At 41.0% G+C, this 13,816-nt stretch overlaps 1 protein-coding gene across 1 annotated transcript; it reads right to left on the bottom strand.

Moving 5' to 3' along the window:
* Positions 1 to 9,413: 9,413 nt before the first annotated feature.
* Positions 9,414 to 12,973, bottom strand: LOC145063983 (protein FAR1-RELATED SEQUENCE 5-like). Its single transcript, XM_079011526.1, has 8 exons — positions 12,832 to 12,973; positions 12,635 to 12,709; positions 12,468 to 12,521; positions 11,557 to 12,355; positions 11,218 to 11,476; positions 10,143 to 10,683; positions 9,766 to 9,957; positions 9,414 to 9,685 (listed from the first exon to the last, which is right to left on the bottom strand). Exons 1-8 carry the CDS (start codon positions 12,971 to 12,973, stop codon positions 9,414 to 9,416), a joined length of 2,334 nt encoding a protein of 777 aa, XP_078867652.1.
* Positions 12,974 to 13,816: the final 843 nt, after the last annotated feature.

The raw sequence follows: 13,816 nt of genomic DNA, 5'->3' as shown, positions 1-13,816 counted from the left end.
TGACCGGACTCGGCGAGTGCACTAAAGCGACTCGGCGAGTCTATACGTGTTCACTGACTCCCTCAAATCCTTTCTTGACACGTCGAGTACTTCCCTAACTCGACGAGTTCCACCTGGCATGAATCGCGGGGCCACCACGACTCAACTCGCCGAGTCTCAAGAACAACTCGGCAAGTTCAGGCTTGATTCAGCCCCCTAATGACTCTCCCTGACTCACTGGGTCATCCCCCAACCCGGCGAGTCCACTCGCTGAACACTTTACGTGAAACCCCGACCCTACTCGCCGAGTCTCAAGAACAACTCGAAGAGTTCATGCCATGCACAAACTCTATTGACCTTCTGAGGTCAGATCTGCTTTCCCAAACCATAAATCTAGCCTTCCCAAGCATGAATGTCACGTAAAGTTTGAAACTTGATGCTTGTATAACCCCCACAAGGCATCAAAAGGAGATTTGGTCCCAAAAATGACCACCTAGGTCCAATAACTCCATAATAACCCAAAGAGATCCAAGGGTTAAGGTCTCTGGTCCTCTTTGAGTCCAGATCCAAGGCACAAACTTGAAGAGGGACCATTTGCTTATCATAATCACTCTCCAAAGGGGTTAGAAAACCATAACTCTAAAGATTAACCCTAAAACTGAAGGAGGTTCGAACTATTACCTCCAAATGAAGCCTCTGGACTCTGGATCTGCTTGAATCTCACCTCCTCCTTGCTCTTGTCACCTTCTTCTAGCTATACAAGGAATAGAAATGCCCAAAAATGACTTCCTCTCTCCCAAAACGAATTCGCTCTCTTAGGGTTCTCTCAAGGGACTGGTAGCCGCAATGGGTGGCTATAAGTGCCCTTAAATAGGCTCCAAACCCGGGGAATTAGGGTTTCATTAAACAACATGGACTCGCCGAGTCCAGACGCGAACCCGTGTCCACAATCGTGATCCTACTCGGCGAGTTTGGGCTCCAACTCGCCGAGTCTCCTCACAAAACCAAAATACAATAATAATTAACACCTGGGAATCTGGGCTGTTACAATTCTCCCCCACTAGAACTAGACTTGGCCCTCGAAGTCTCGCTCTGCAAATAACTCCAGATGCTGCTCGAGCATCTCACGTTTCGGCTCCCAAGTCATCTCGGACCCCTTCCGGTGCTGCCACTGAACCAACACCAAGGGTACCTCCTTGTTCCTCAGAACCTTGATTTTACGATCTCTGATTGCCACTGGTCTCTCAGCATAATTCAAGCTCGCATCCACCTGAATATCCTCTAATGGAACCACTGCCGACTCATCGGCTATACACTTCCGCAATTGCGACACTTGGAAAGTGTTGTGAATCTGCCCCAACACTGCTGGCAAATCCAAACGATAGGCTACCCTACCTACCCTCGCGACCACCCGAAATGGACCAATATATCGGGGCCCCAACTTGCCCCTCTTCCTGAATCGAATCACTCCTTTCCAAGGAGAGACCTTCAGGAGCACAAAGTCGCCGACCTGAAACTCAAGCTCGGATTGGCATCTGTCTGCATAACTCTTCTAACGACTCTGAGCGGTCAATAATCTCTATCTGACCTGCTGGATCTGCTCTGTCGTCTGAAGCACTATCTCAGTACTGCCCATAACACGCTATCCAACCTCTCCCCAGCAAATGGGGGTCCGACACCTCCTCCCATACAACAGCTCAAAGGGTGGCACACAAATGCTCGAATGATGGCTGTTGTTGTAGGAAAACTCTGCCAAGGGCAAATACGTATCCCAACTCCCCCCGAAATCCAACACACATGCCCGGAGCATGTCCTCGAGCGTCTGAATCGTCCGCTCACTCTGTCCGTCTGTCTGAGGGTGATACACGGTACTAAAATGCAGCCTAGTACCCAGCTCCTCGTGAAACTTCTTCCAGAATCTGGAAGTAAAACGTACATCCCGATCTGAAACAATCGAGATCGGCACCCCATGCTGAGATACTACTTCCCTCACGTACATATCTGCTAACTTCTCTGCGGAGGAGCTCTCACTGATAGCAAGGAAGTGGGCGCTCTTTGTCAATCTGTCCACAATCACCCAAATTACATCGACTCCCCTAGCAGTCCTTGGCAATTTGGTGATAAAATCTATGGTAATCTGTTCCCACTTCCATTCGGGAACCTCCAACGGCTGCAACTTACCATGCGGTCTCTGGTGCTCGGCGTTATCCCTACGGCAGGTTAAGCACCTTTCAACAAACCACGCAGCATCCCTCTTCATACAAGGCCACCAATACTCCCTTCTCAGGTCCAAATACATCTTAGTGGCCCCAGGGTGGATCGAGAATTTCGACCGATGAGCCTCTTCCATCAAAATGGTATGCGTCCCTCCCACAAATGGTACCCAAATACGCCCCTGAAATGTCATAAGCCCCCGACCATCAGTAACGAACTCCGATACCAACCCAACAACTCGCTCCCTTTTCTGATTCTCCGATCTCACGGCCTCAGCCTGTGCTCCACGAATGGTGTCCAACACCGGAGCCATCACGGTCAATCGCAAACATACACCTCGCAATGGGGCGCTCTCCGCCCTGCGACTCAGGGCATCGACTACCACATTAGCCTTGCCCGGATTGTACAGAATCTCACAATCATAATCCTTGACCACATCCAACCACCTCCTCTGCTGCATATTTAGGTTGGGTTGGTCCATCAAATACTTCAGGCTCTTATGGTCCGTGTATATCATACAGCGAACCCCATACAGATAGTGACGCCAAATCTTGAGGGCGAACACCACTGCCCCCAACTCCAGATCATGGGTGGGATACCTCGTCACATGAGGTTTCAGCTGCCTCGATGCGTATGCTATCACATGCCCTCTATGCATCAGCACCGCTCCCAACCCCAAGATCGATGCATCACAGTATACCACAAAGTCCTCCATCCCCTCCGGGAGGGCTAACACCGGGGCTTCGCATAACCTTGGCGAAGCATCTCAAAGGAGGCCTGCTGCTCGGGACCCCATGAAAAAGCGACACCCTTCCGGGTCAACCTGGTGAGTAGCCCTGCGATCTTAGAGAAATCCTTGATAAATCTCCGATAATAACCGGCCAACCCTAGAAAACTCCTGATCTCGGAGGGTGACCTCGGCACCTCCCAACTCATCACCGCCTAAACTTTGGCTGGGTCGATCAATATCCCTTTCTGGTTAACGAGATACCCCAGGAACTGGACCTCTCACAACCAGAAATCACACTTGGAGAATTTGGCATAAAGCCTCTCCGATCTCAGAACTCCGAGGATCTCCCTCAAATTCTCCTCATGCTGCTCTCTAGATCTCGAATATACCAAAATGTCGTCGATGAATACAATCACTGACCGATCCAGCATCGGCCTGTAAACTCGGTTCATGAGATCTATGAACACTGCCGGGGCATTGGTGAGCCCGAAAGGCATCACCACAAACTCGTAATGCCCATAACGCGTCCTGAACGCTGTCTTCTGGATGTCCTCATCTTGCACCCTCACCTGATGATATCCAGACCTCAAATCGATCCTGGAAAACCAAGATGCTCCCTGCAACTGATCGAACAAATCGTCAATCCTCGGCAACGGGTAATGGTTCTTGACCGTCAGCTTGTTCAACTCCCGGTAATCAATGCACATCCGGTGTGAACCATCCTTTTTCTTGACAAACAGGATAGACGCTCCCCACGGCGAGCTGCTCGGCCGAATAAATCCCTTTCCCAGCAGCTCCTGAAGCTGCGAGGATAACTCTTGCATCTCTGGAGGTGCAAGGCGATAAGGCACCTTAGCAATAGGCGCGGCCCCCGGAACCAAATCGATACTGAACTCCACTTGCCTCACAGGAGGCACACCCAGCAACTCCTCTGGAAAGACATCTAGGAACTCCCACACTATCAGAACCTCCTCAACTGACCTCGGCCTCTCGGAATCCATTCGCGTATCCATCACATACGCCACAAAACCCTTACAGCCCTGTTGTAGACACTGTCTCGCTCTAGCGGCCGAACAAAACGCTGACCCAGAACATGTACCCTCGCCGTACACCGTAAGAGCTCCCCCACTAGGGTCTCGTATGGTCACTAGCTGTCGCTCGCAGTCGATAACCGCACCGAATCTGCTCAACCAGTCCATACCCACAATGACACAGACATCACCCATAGCAATAGGAATCAAATCAATCGGGAACTTAACACCAAAAATCTCGGACATGCACCCCTTGAGAACCTCCGTGGCATATATCACCCTCTCGTCAGCTATGGAAACTCTCAGAGGCCGACTCAAAGCCTCACGACTAACAATGATATGCTGACTAAAAGCCAAAGATACAAAAGACCGACTCGCACCCGAATCAAATAACACCAAGGTAGGTACAGAATTCATAAGAAAAGTACCTACGCATAACATAATATAAGCATAATATCTTATCCTCAAAATAAATACACGAAAGAATACATACCAGCCACGACATCGGGCGCTGCGCGGACCTCCTCCGCGGTCAACTGAAAAGCTCTCCCTCGTGCCCTCGGCGCCTCGGCCTTCACTGGCCGAATCTCGGTAGCTCTGATGGCGGCAGGGGCAGATCCCTGAGGTGCTCCATGAGCTGATCCTCGCAACTGCGGACACTCCGCCTTCTGGTGTCCGGTCTGGTTGCAGTGAAAACACACAGCAAACCCCTCGGGGCAGTCCTTGGCCATATGCCCCTCCTTGCCACACTTGTAGCAAGATCCAGCTCTACAAACTCCATCATGACCCTTGCCGCACTTTCCACAAGTGCACCCCTTTTGGCTCCCAGATTTGGGATCAGCGGGCTTGGCCCGCTTGGCTGCCGGCTGGGACTGTGTCGGTCGCCGATCCCTCCCTTGAGACTCAGCCTCCTCTCTAGCCTGAGTCTCTAGCTCGATCTCCCTCTTCCGGGCATTTTCCCGAAGCTCGGCAAATGTCCAGTACGAGGAGTTCGCCACGAACTCCCGAATGTCTCGCTTCAAGATACTCAAACATCGGCTCATACGTGCCTGCTCAGTGGACACATGCTCAGGGCAGAACATCGTCGTCTCGTGGAACATCCTGGTAATCACCGTCATAGACTCAGTACCCTGCTTGAGGGTCAGAAACTCCTGGGCCAAACGCTCCCTCTCCACCTGGGGAACGTACTCATCTCGGAACATGGCAGTGAACCTCTCCCAGGTCACTGCCGCAAGCTCAGCAGGCGTAAAGTGCGCTGTCACAAACTTCCACCAGTCCTTCGCTCCTAAGCGAAGCTGGTTCAGCGCAAATCGTACTCTCAAATGCTCAGGAGATGAGCAAGTGAAGAAACACCCCTCTATGTCTGAAATCCATCGCATAGCTGCCACCGGGTCCTTGGTCCCATCAAACTCTGGCGGTTTTGTGTTGCTGAACTCTCGGAACAACAACGCATCACCACCCTGCGGCCTCGCAGCAGCAACAGCTGAGTTGGCCGCCGCAACAGCAGCCTCAGAAAGAGCAGCATAACGCTCGTCGAAAGTCTCAATCAGCATGGTCTTAATAGACCCGAACATCTCTGGTATCTCTGCCCTGATGGCCGCAGCCACCTCCTCGTGGATGATCCGGCGGATCTCCTCATCACTAGTCTCACTGCTCTCTGGCATAAGACGTGTCCTCACCATGATCTACCTCTGAAATACAACATACGATAAATTAGAACCCATTCGAGCATACTCACACTCGACAACTCATCCCTCCTTGATCCTTGGCATTCCGAAGGTTCATACTTGAGCTGTACACCGCCCTGGTGCTTTCAGTAGTACGGGCCCAATACTACTGTCCGCACCGTTTCAGTATACACCCCAAATCCTCCTCTTCGGATCCCAAGTTCCAAGTACTCTATTATGCATTAATCACTCTCTAACAGACCTCTCATAAGCTCCTCGCTGCTACCTATTCACTCTCAAGCATCTTATAGCAGCTCACCTCTCCCTAGGCTAAGGCATCACAAATCAGGGCACTCTAGTCCTAATAGGAATACCTAGCCCACTCTAGCAAGAGAATACATCATATCAATCTCATAAACATATAATATAAGGGTATTTTGGGAAATCATCGTTCGGGCGCTGACTGATCGTACACACGTTTCTGCTCTAAGTTTCTCTAAAAACCTTTTACTTCTTTTAGAAAATTTTGGTTCTCTTTTGAATATTTTCCAAATCCTTAGTTTGAGTTCAAATACTCCCGAAGGTGTAACCGAATCCCTCAAACCAAGGCTCTGATACCAACTTGTAACACCGTAAAATTCAAAACAATTTTTTCGCATTTATAAAAAAACATAATTCATTTAATATTCATAAAAACATCATTGTCCTAAACTCAATCCATGCCAAATAAGAATCCCAAGATCTCATAATATATAAGTCCCTTGCGTGTGTACAGATCAAGCCGGCGCCTTCCCACGGTCATCACTAGTACCTGAAACAATAACACCAAACACTGTAAGCACAAAGCTTAGTGAGTTCCCCAAAATACCACATATAACACATATTAGCCACTCGAGGCTATAATTCTGTGGGTCCGTGCACCCAAACTCTGTGAACCCTCAGGTTCTAACTCTGTAAACATGCACAACATAAATCACATAGGATAATCCAGTGCAACACATAACACATATATAGCATACAAACACTGTATCACATAACTCTAGTTACCTACTCAAGGTAAAGTATAGTGAGAAGACTCACCTCGCGTATCTTGATAACTCGCAAATCCCTGAAATCACTCGTGCTCGATCTCCCGAGCTATAATCCTCCTATATTACAATATATCTCTAATTAACACTTTCACAACTAAGGTTGACTAACCCTGTCAAGTCAACACTGGTCAACTCTGGTCAACGGTCAACTTTGACCGGACTCGGCGAGTGCACTAAAGCGACTCGGCGAGTCTATACGTGTTCACTGACTCCCTCAAATCCTCTCTTGACACGTCGAGTACTTCCCTAACTCGACGAGTTCCACCTGGCATGAATCGCGGGGCCACCACGACTCAACTCGCCGAGTCTCAAGAACAACTCGGCAAGTTCAGGCTTGATTCAGCCCCCTAATGACTCTCCCTGACTCACTGGGTCATCCCCCAACCCGGCGAGTCCACTCGCTGAACACTTTACGTGAAACCCCGACCCTACTCGCCGAGTCTCAAGAACAACTCGAAGAGTTCATGCCATGCACAAACTCTATTGACCTTCTGAGGTCAGATCTGCTTTCCCAAACCATAAATCTAGCCTTCCCAAGCATGAATGTCACGTAAAGTTTGAAACTTGATGCTTGTATAACCCCCACAAGGCATCAAAAGGAGATTTGGTCCCAAAAATGACCACCTAGGTCCAATAACTCCATAATAACCCAAAGAGATCCAAGGGTTAAGGTCTCTGGTCCTCTTTGAGTCCAGATCCAAGGCACAAACTTGAAGAGGGACCATTTGCTTATCATAATCACTCTCCAAAGGGGTTAGAAAACCATAACTCTAAAGATTAACCCTAAAACTGAAGGAGGTTCGAACTATTACCTCCAAATGAAGCCTCTGGACTCTGGATCTGCTTGAATCTCACCTCCTCCTTGCTCTTGTCACCTTCTTCTAGCTATACAAGGAATAGAAATGCCCAAAAATGACTTCCTCTCTCCCAAAACGAATTAGCTCTCTTAGGGTTCTCTCAAGGGACTGGTAGCCGCAATGGGTGGCTATAAGTGCCCTTAAATAGGCTCCAAACCCGGGGAATTAGGGTTTCATTAAACAGCATGGACTCGCCGAGTCCAGACGCGAACCCGCGTCCACAATCGCGATCCTACTCGGCGAGTTTGGGCTCCAACTCGCCGAGTCTCCTCACAAAACCAAAATACAATAATAATTAACACCTGGGAATCCGGGCTGTTACACGAAACCTGGTGGTCAGATAATCAATAAATATCTGATCAATATTTTTCCATTCTAAAGGAATATTATAAGAGTATGTTTGATGTATTTGTTGTATTTAATGACAGAAAAAACTGTTTTGCAACTACTTGACATCACAACATCATCCAATGGCAAAAACGTTAACTTTTAACGCGGGACGGGTGATGAACATATCTTGGCTAGTCGAAAACGCTGGAACAGAATGTGGAATATACCTCATGAGGCATATGGAAAGTTACATGGGGGAAAATGAAGGGCGTTGGGAGTGTGGTCTTACAGGTAAAATGCCTGCTGATGTGAGTGCTACAATGAAGTTAAGGACGAAATACATGGCAAGATTGTTAACAGCTGAGTTCAATAAGTTCAAGACTATGATAGTTAAAGATTTTGAAGCGTTTCGTAAGCTTGATATTTTGGAACAAAATATGCTTCTAAGAGAGTCAACTGAAAACAGGAAGAAAAAGAAGAAAAACAAAGGGTCGTAGGTAAGAATTTGGAGTGGTATTTAATAAGTTGAAAAATAAACTTTGATATGTCATGAGCTGAACTTTTTTTTTGGGTGTTGAAACATGACTCTGCATTATGTTAGATGTTTGAAAAAGTAGTTTGTCTATCAGAAGTTATGAAGTAATGTTATTAGTATTTAAGCTTATATCTTATAATGGAATATTAATTTTCATATAAAGGGTGTGTTGATGCCTTGTTTAATTTCTGGGATGATTATGTTGTGCATGCATTGTGAAAATCAAAAGGTTGTTATTGGTAATGTAATTTTCATATAATGGAATATTAGTTTTCATATAAAGGTTGTGTTTGTCTATCAGAGGTTATGAAGTTTTTTAAAATATACATCAAGGTTGTTGTTAATAATGCATGTGTTAATGTATATTTTTTGTAATAATGTTGTTAATATAATTCAAGGTTGTGGTTAATAATGTTTTGTGACTATACTGTTTTTTACAGTTTATATGATGATGATGCTATGTAGTATTTGTTATGATTCTGGTAGAATATGTTATTTGATTTTATATTAATTGGATGTAGATGACGATTGGATCTTTTTTCAGTATATTGTACCCTGTTTAAAAGTAAGTATGTGTTTGTACATGTATAACACATAAAAATCCAAAATCTAAAATTCTTATGGAATGATTACCTTTAGAAAATATAAAATCAATTTTTTTCGACTTCATATATTTTGTGGTTGGGCTGTTTTTATAGTTTTTTGATGCATATATAGTAGTTTTATATTGTTATTATTCTATCAGAATAAGTTATAGTTTTTTATTTTCTATTAATTGTATGTAGATGAGAAACGTATATTTTTGGTATGATGTACCCTTTTGGAAATTAAATATGTGTGTGTAAATGTAAAATTCGTAAAAGATTAAAAAAATGTTATAAAGATAAATATTGTTATGTTGATTGACAATGTCATCGTTACTAGCAATCAAAGTGAATACTTTATTGAACGACATAAAACCCCCAAAAAAACAATGAACTTATTTCTGGGCGTTCTTTAAAGGACAATTTCCTTTGTCATGATGAGCCATCTGTTCACATATAGCACATTTTCTCTTAGGTTTCGTGCTTTCCTTCTCAATCATCTCTTTTGTAGATTTTAATCTTTTCCCACGACTATCGCAGCCTTTGTTACGAATATCTGTAGGATTCTGAATGTCATTAACACCAGATTCTACATAAGGACCAACCACGCCTAAAAGCTTCTTGAAATGATCTGCTCTGGTCGGTAGATCATGATTTGGACAGTCGTCTACGGATTTTTTTTCAACTTATTCTGCTCGTCGATATATAACTTTAACTTAGCTGCATCATGGCTCAAAAAAGACACACAACGGTCAATAGTTGAAAAAATATCAATAGCAGTCATGTCGAAATTAGAATCGTCAAAAGAATTAGTGAAGCGTCTTTTCAGTAATTCTGTTGGAATAACATCCCTACGCAAACGTTTCAAAATGTACTTTTCAGGAATTTGTTCGATGCCATAAAACTTAAACACACAGAATATGTGTCTGCATAAGATACCTACATGTTCAAAATGCATACAAGTACATTTGAACGAACCATCTTTGGTTGAGTGTGTGACTTGGAAAATATAAGATGATTAGTGAGAATGTTTAAGTTGTAAATTTTTAGTGTTTAAATGCAAATGATAAAATGACAATTAATGTGAAAAAAATATACCGTGTATTCAGTATCCCTTATAAGACAATCGTAATTGTATTCCTCATCTTCGTCATCAACATCGACATCATTTGTTTGCCTAATAGTTATGTTCTTTGTTTTCTCCAGAACAATAATTATGTCAACACCGTTGGAAGATATCACATTCTTTTGGAAACAATTATCTTCAGCTCTTGATATCTCTTTCTGAACCTGATAAAACATCTTTTGTGTATATACATATGAAGCATGAGGTTCATACGGAGTACGAGTAATGAATTTAAGAAAAGTGGTGGCTGTATTAAAACCATTGAGAATTTGGTTATGTCGTTGTCGTTCCATAACTGATTCAAATGTCATCATAAACATGACAAGATAAGAACCGGTTAATGTGGTGGTTTGAAATGACCAATTCCGACTTTCAGACAGCGATGTAGTTCGCATAAGACCAGACATTGAAATGTGCTTGAAAAATGCGGGGATCCAAGATTTTCGCAAACCATACATTGTATTCATCCAAGTGATATCAATAATTTTAAACTCCTCCAACATCTGACGCCACACATTCTCGAATTCATGTGGTTCCAGCTTAGAATTCCAAATTATAGAGTGAAAACGCTTTCGAAAATTTTGATTGGTGGTTGCATCTTCAATTGATAAAATCTATATATATTGATTCTGTTAGAATATGATAACATGAAGGTAGAATATGAAAAGATAATTGTAGAACCATAACAAAAAGTAAGAGTTAAACTAATTGATTCTGTTAATATCAATTGATTCTGTCGGAGTATGAGATAATGAAGGTAGAATTTTAAAATCAAAGAGTAAGAGTTAAAGTAATTGATTCTGTTGAAATCAATTGATTCTGTCAGAATATGAGATAATTGTAGAATCATAACAAAAAGTAAGAGTTAAAGTTATTGATTTTGTTAAAATCAATTGATTGTGGTAGAATATGAGATAATGAAGATAGCATTTTAAAAAATCATTGAAGAATGATAGCAAAAATTAAGGGTTAATGCACTTGATTCTGTTGAAGCAAAATATTCTGGTGGAATATGAGAAAATAGTTGTAGAATCATAACAAAAAAATAAGAATAATATTCGTTTTATGCATACCTTATTTGGCAACTTCTTCGTTATATGCCACATACATAACCTATGATGTGCCAATGGGAAAACCTTATCTATAGCTTTTTTCAAAGCTGGATCTTGATCAGATAAAACCAATTGAGGTTGTTTTCTAAAAGCTTTCAAAAAAGCTCTAAGCAACCATTCATAAGAAACTCCATCTTCTTTACTTAAAAGACCAGCACCAAATGTTACACATTTTTTGTGATTATCGATGCCAGTAAACGGAACAAAAACCATATCATACCTATTTAAAAAATAAAATATTAGTTTACATACATGAAAATAATGAAATTCTTATTGAAAAGTATTAAAGGTTAGAAATACTTATTCATGCTGAATGTGGCATCCAGTGATACAACGTCTCCGAATGAATTGTAATTATACTTTGTTGTTTCGTCAGCCCAGAATAGAGAATTCAATCTCTTGTTCAACACTTTATACTCAAAAGTAAATGATGGGACATTTTTCTTACTGTCATTCATCTTGTCAACAAGGAATTTCGCATCCCTCCCACCTATGTAACAATTAAGATTCCTCCTAGCATTCTTGAAATCAGTAACCAATCCACCTCGAACCGAAGGACCAACTTGAAGAGCACTATACAGTCTATGTGCTTTTACAGGACCAATGTTTTGTTTTGACAAATTATGAATGAAAATTTCTTGGGAATAATCAAGTTTTCTTTTTGAACAAGATAAGTGCATATTGCCCTTGCTAAACAACTCATGATTATGTCGCTCTACAAAATCACTCACGACATATCTAAGAGTACCGGGAATTATTTCTAAAACAACTTTCGCTTTACAATTCCTCCTAAATAAATCTTTCCTTCTTTGAGTCTTTTTATGTTGAATATCTAGAGTATCTAGTTTACTAGTATTTGGATTACCTTCCCGATTGCACACAAGATGTCTATTTGTAATAATCCCATTTTTCGTTTTTTGGACTCTTCCAAGCCTGACATCAAAACCCGATTCTAATGCATATTTTCTATACATTGTTTCTGCTTCACCATATGAATTAAATTTTGATGAAACTTTTGGTTTGATGTCGTCTAAAACAATCGGAGTCCAATACAAGGTGCCACCAGGAGAAACATAATCATGAGTAACATGTGGTTGTCCTGCTTAAACATAGCAAATACAAAATTATTCTAAAATAATTATATAAATATTATTCTGACACAATTTTATTTTTTCTGTAAAAATTAAAATATACTGAATTGAATTTAGTACCTTCACTGAAATCAATATTAAACTCTATATCTTCATGAGTAACATGTGGTTGTCCTGTTTAAATTAGCAAATAAATAATCATTCTGAAAGAATTATATAAATACTATACTCAAAGAATTATATTTTTTTCTGTAAAAACTTCAGTATCCTTAAATTGAATTTAGTACCTTCATTGTACTTAATATTAACCTCTATATCTTCATCAACGAAGTGATTTTCGTCTTCATCATTATTTGCGTCCTCTGTATGTTCATCAATGAAAATATTAACATTTAACATTAAACATGTTTGTTACAATATAAAATCTGAAATAGAATGAAAAATTAAACAAAATATTAAAAAAACTCACATAAATTAGGATTACTGCTTTCTCCTGTTTGAAATCCGTCATTGTATAGTGTATCATTATCAGGAAAATCGAAATCTTCAATTCCATTGTCATCATCACTAGCCAAATAATGTTCCTCATAAATATGATTATTGACATCTAGTTCTTGATCGCCCATTGCTAAGAAATTCCGAGAGTGTTTGTATATGCTTTGTAAGTTGAAAAATTAAAATATTTAAAAATGTCATACAAACTAGATAGGGATGAAAACGGATTCTATGCAAATTAAAAGCCTTGATATTAGGGATCATTGATAAAAATAAATGATTCTGATTTGATTTTTTTTAAAAATATGATAAAGGAAATAATATTCATACGGTATAATATTCACATTCCAAGTATAAAAAATTCCAAAAGTACATTATATTAACTACTTAACAATATTATCATGTATTTTTTTTTTATAAAAAACTTGCAGAATATTTTTATTGACGACATAATTCTATTAGAATGTTATATAAATATGGATTCCAAAACTCTACATGTTATCAGAATGAAGTAATTCTATCAGAATACTCTAACAAATATGACTTATAAAACGTATCAATTTTTGTTAACTAGAATCAATGCACGCATTGAAAATCATTCCGTAAGAATAATAAATATATACAACTAACAAAAATGTTTACAATTCAAAGTTTTGAAAATACTGGTATTCTGTTGGAATGATAAACTGTATGATCATATGAAACATAAATATATCAAAAAACACGAACATCTTATTAGTTTTAACCATAATAATTAAAGAAAGACACATAGAATTCATCAAACGACAACTTTATTACACTGAACAGAAACTTGATAATACCATATAATTCATCAAAAACATACTTTTATTTTACTGAAATCAAACTAAATAATATCTAAAAACGACCAATTTGATGAAGTTCTTGTAGTTCTATGATTTCTTCAATCCAAAAAGACAATTCCTGCTATCATGACGAACTCCAACGCATGTTTT

This window comes from Lactuca serriola, chromosome 7, assembly GCF_051521515.1.
Source record: "Lactuca serriola cultivar US96UC23 chromosome 7, Lser_US96UC23_V15, whole genome shotgun sequence".
Lineage (NCBI taxonomy): Eukaryota > Viridiplantae > Streptophyta > Magnoliopsida > Asterales > Asteraceae > Lactuca > Lactuca serriola.
Note: the sequence above shows the minus strand (reverse complement) of the source record. Positions and strands in the feature narration are given on the sequence as shown.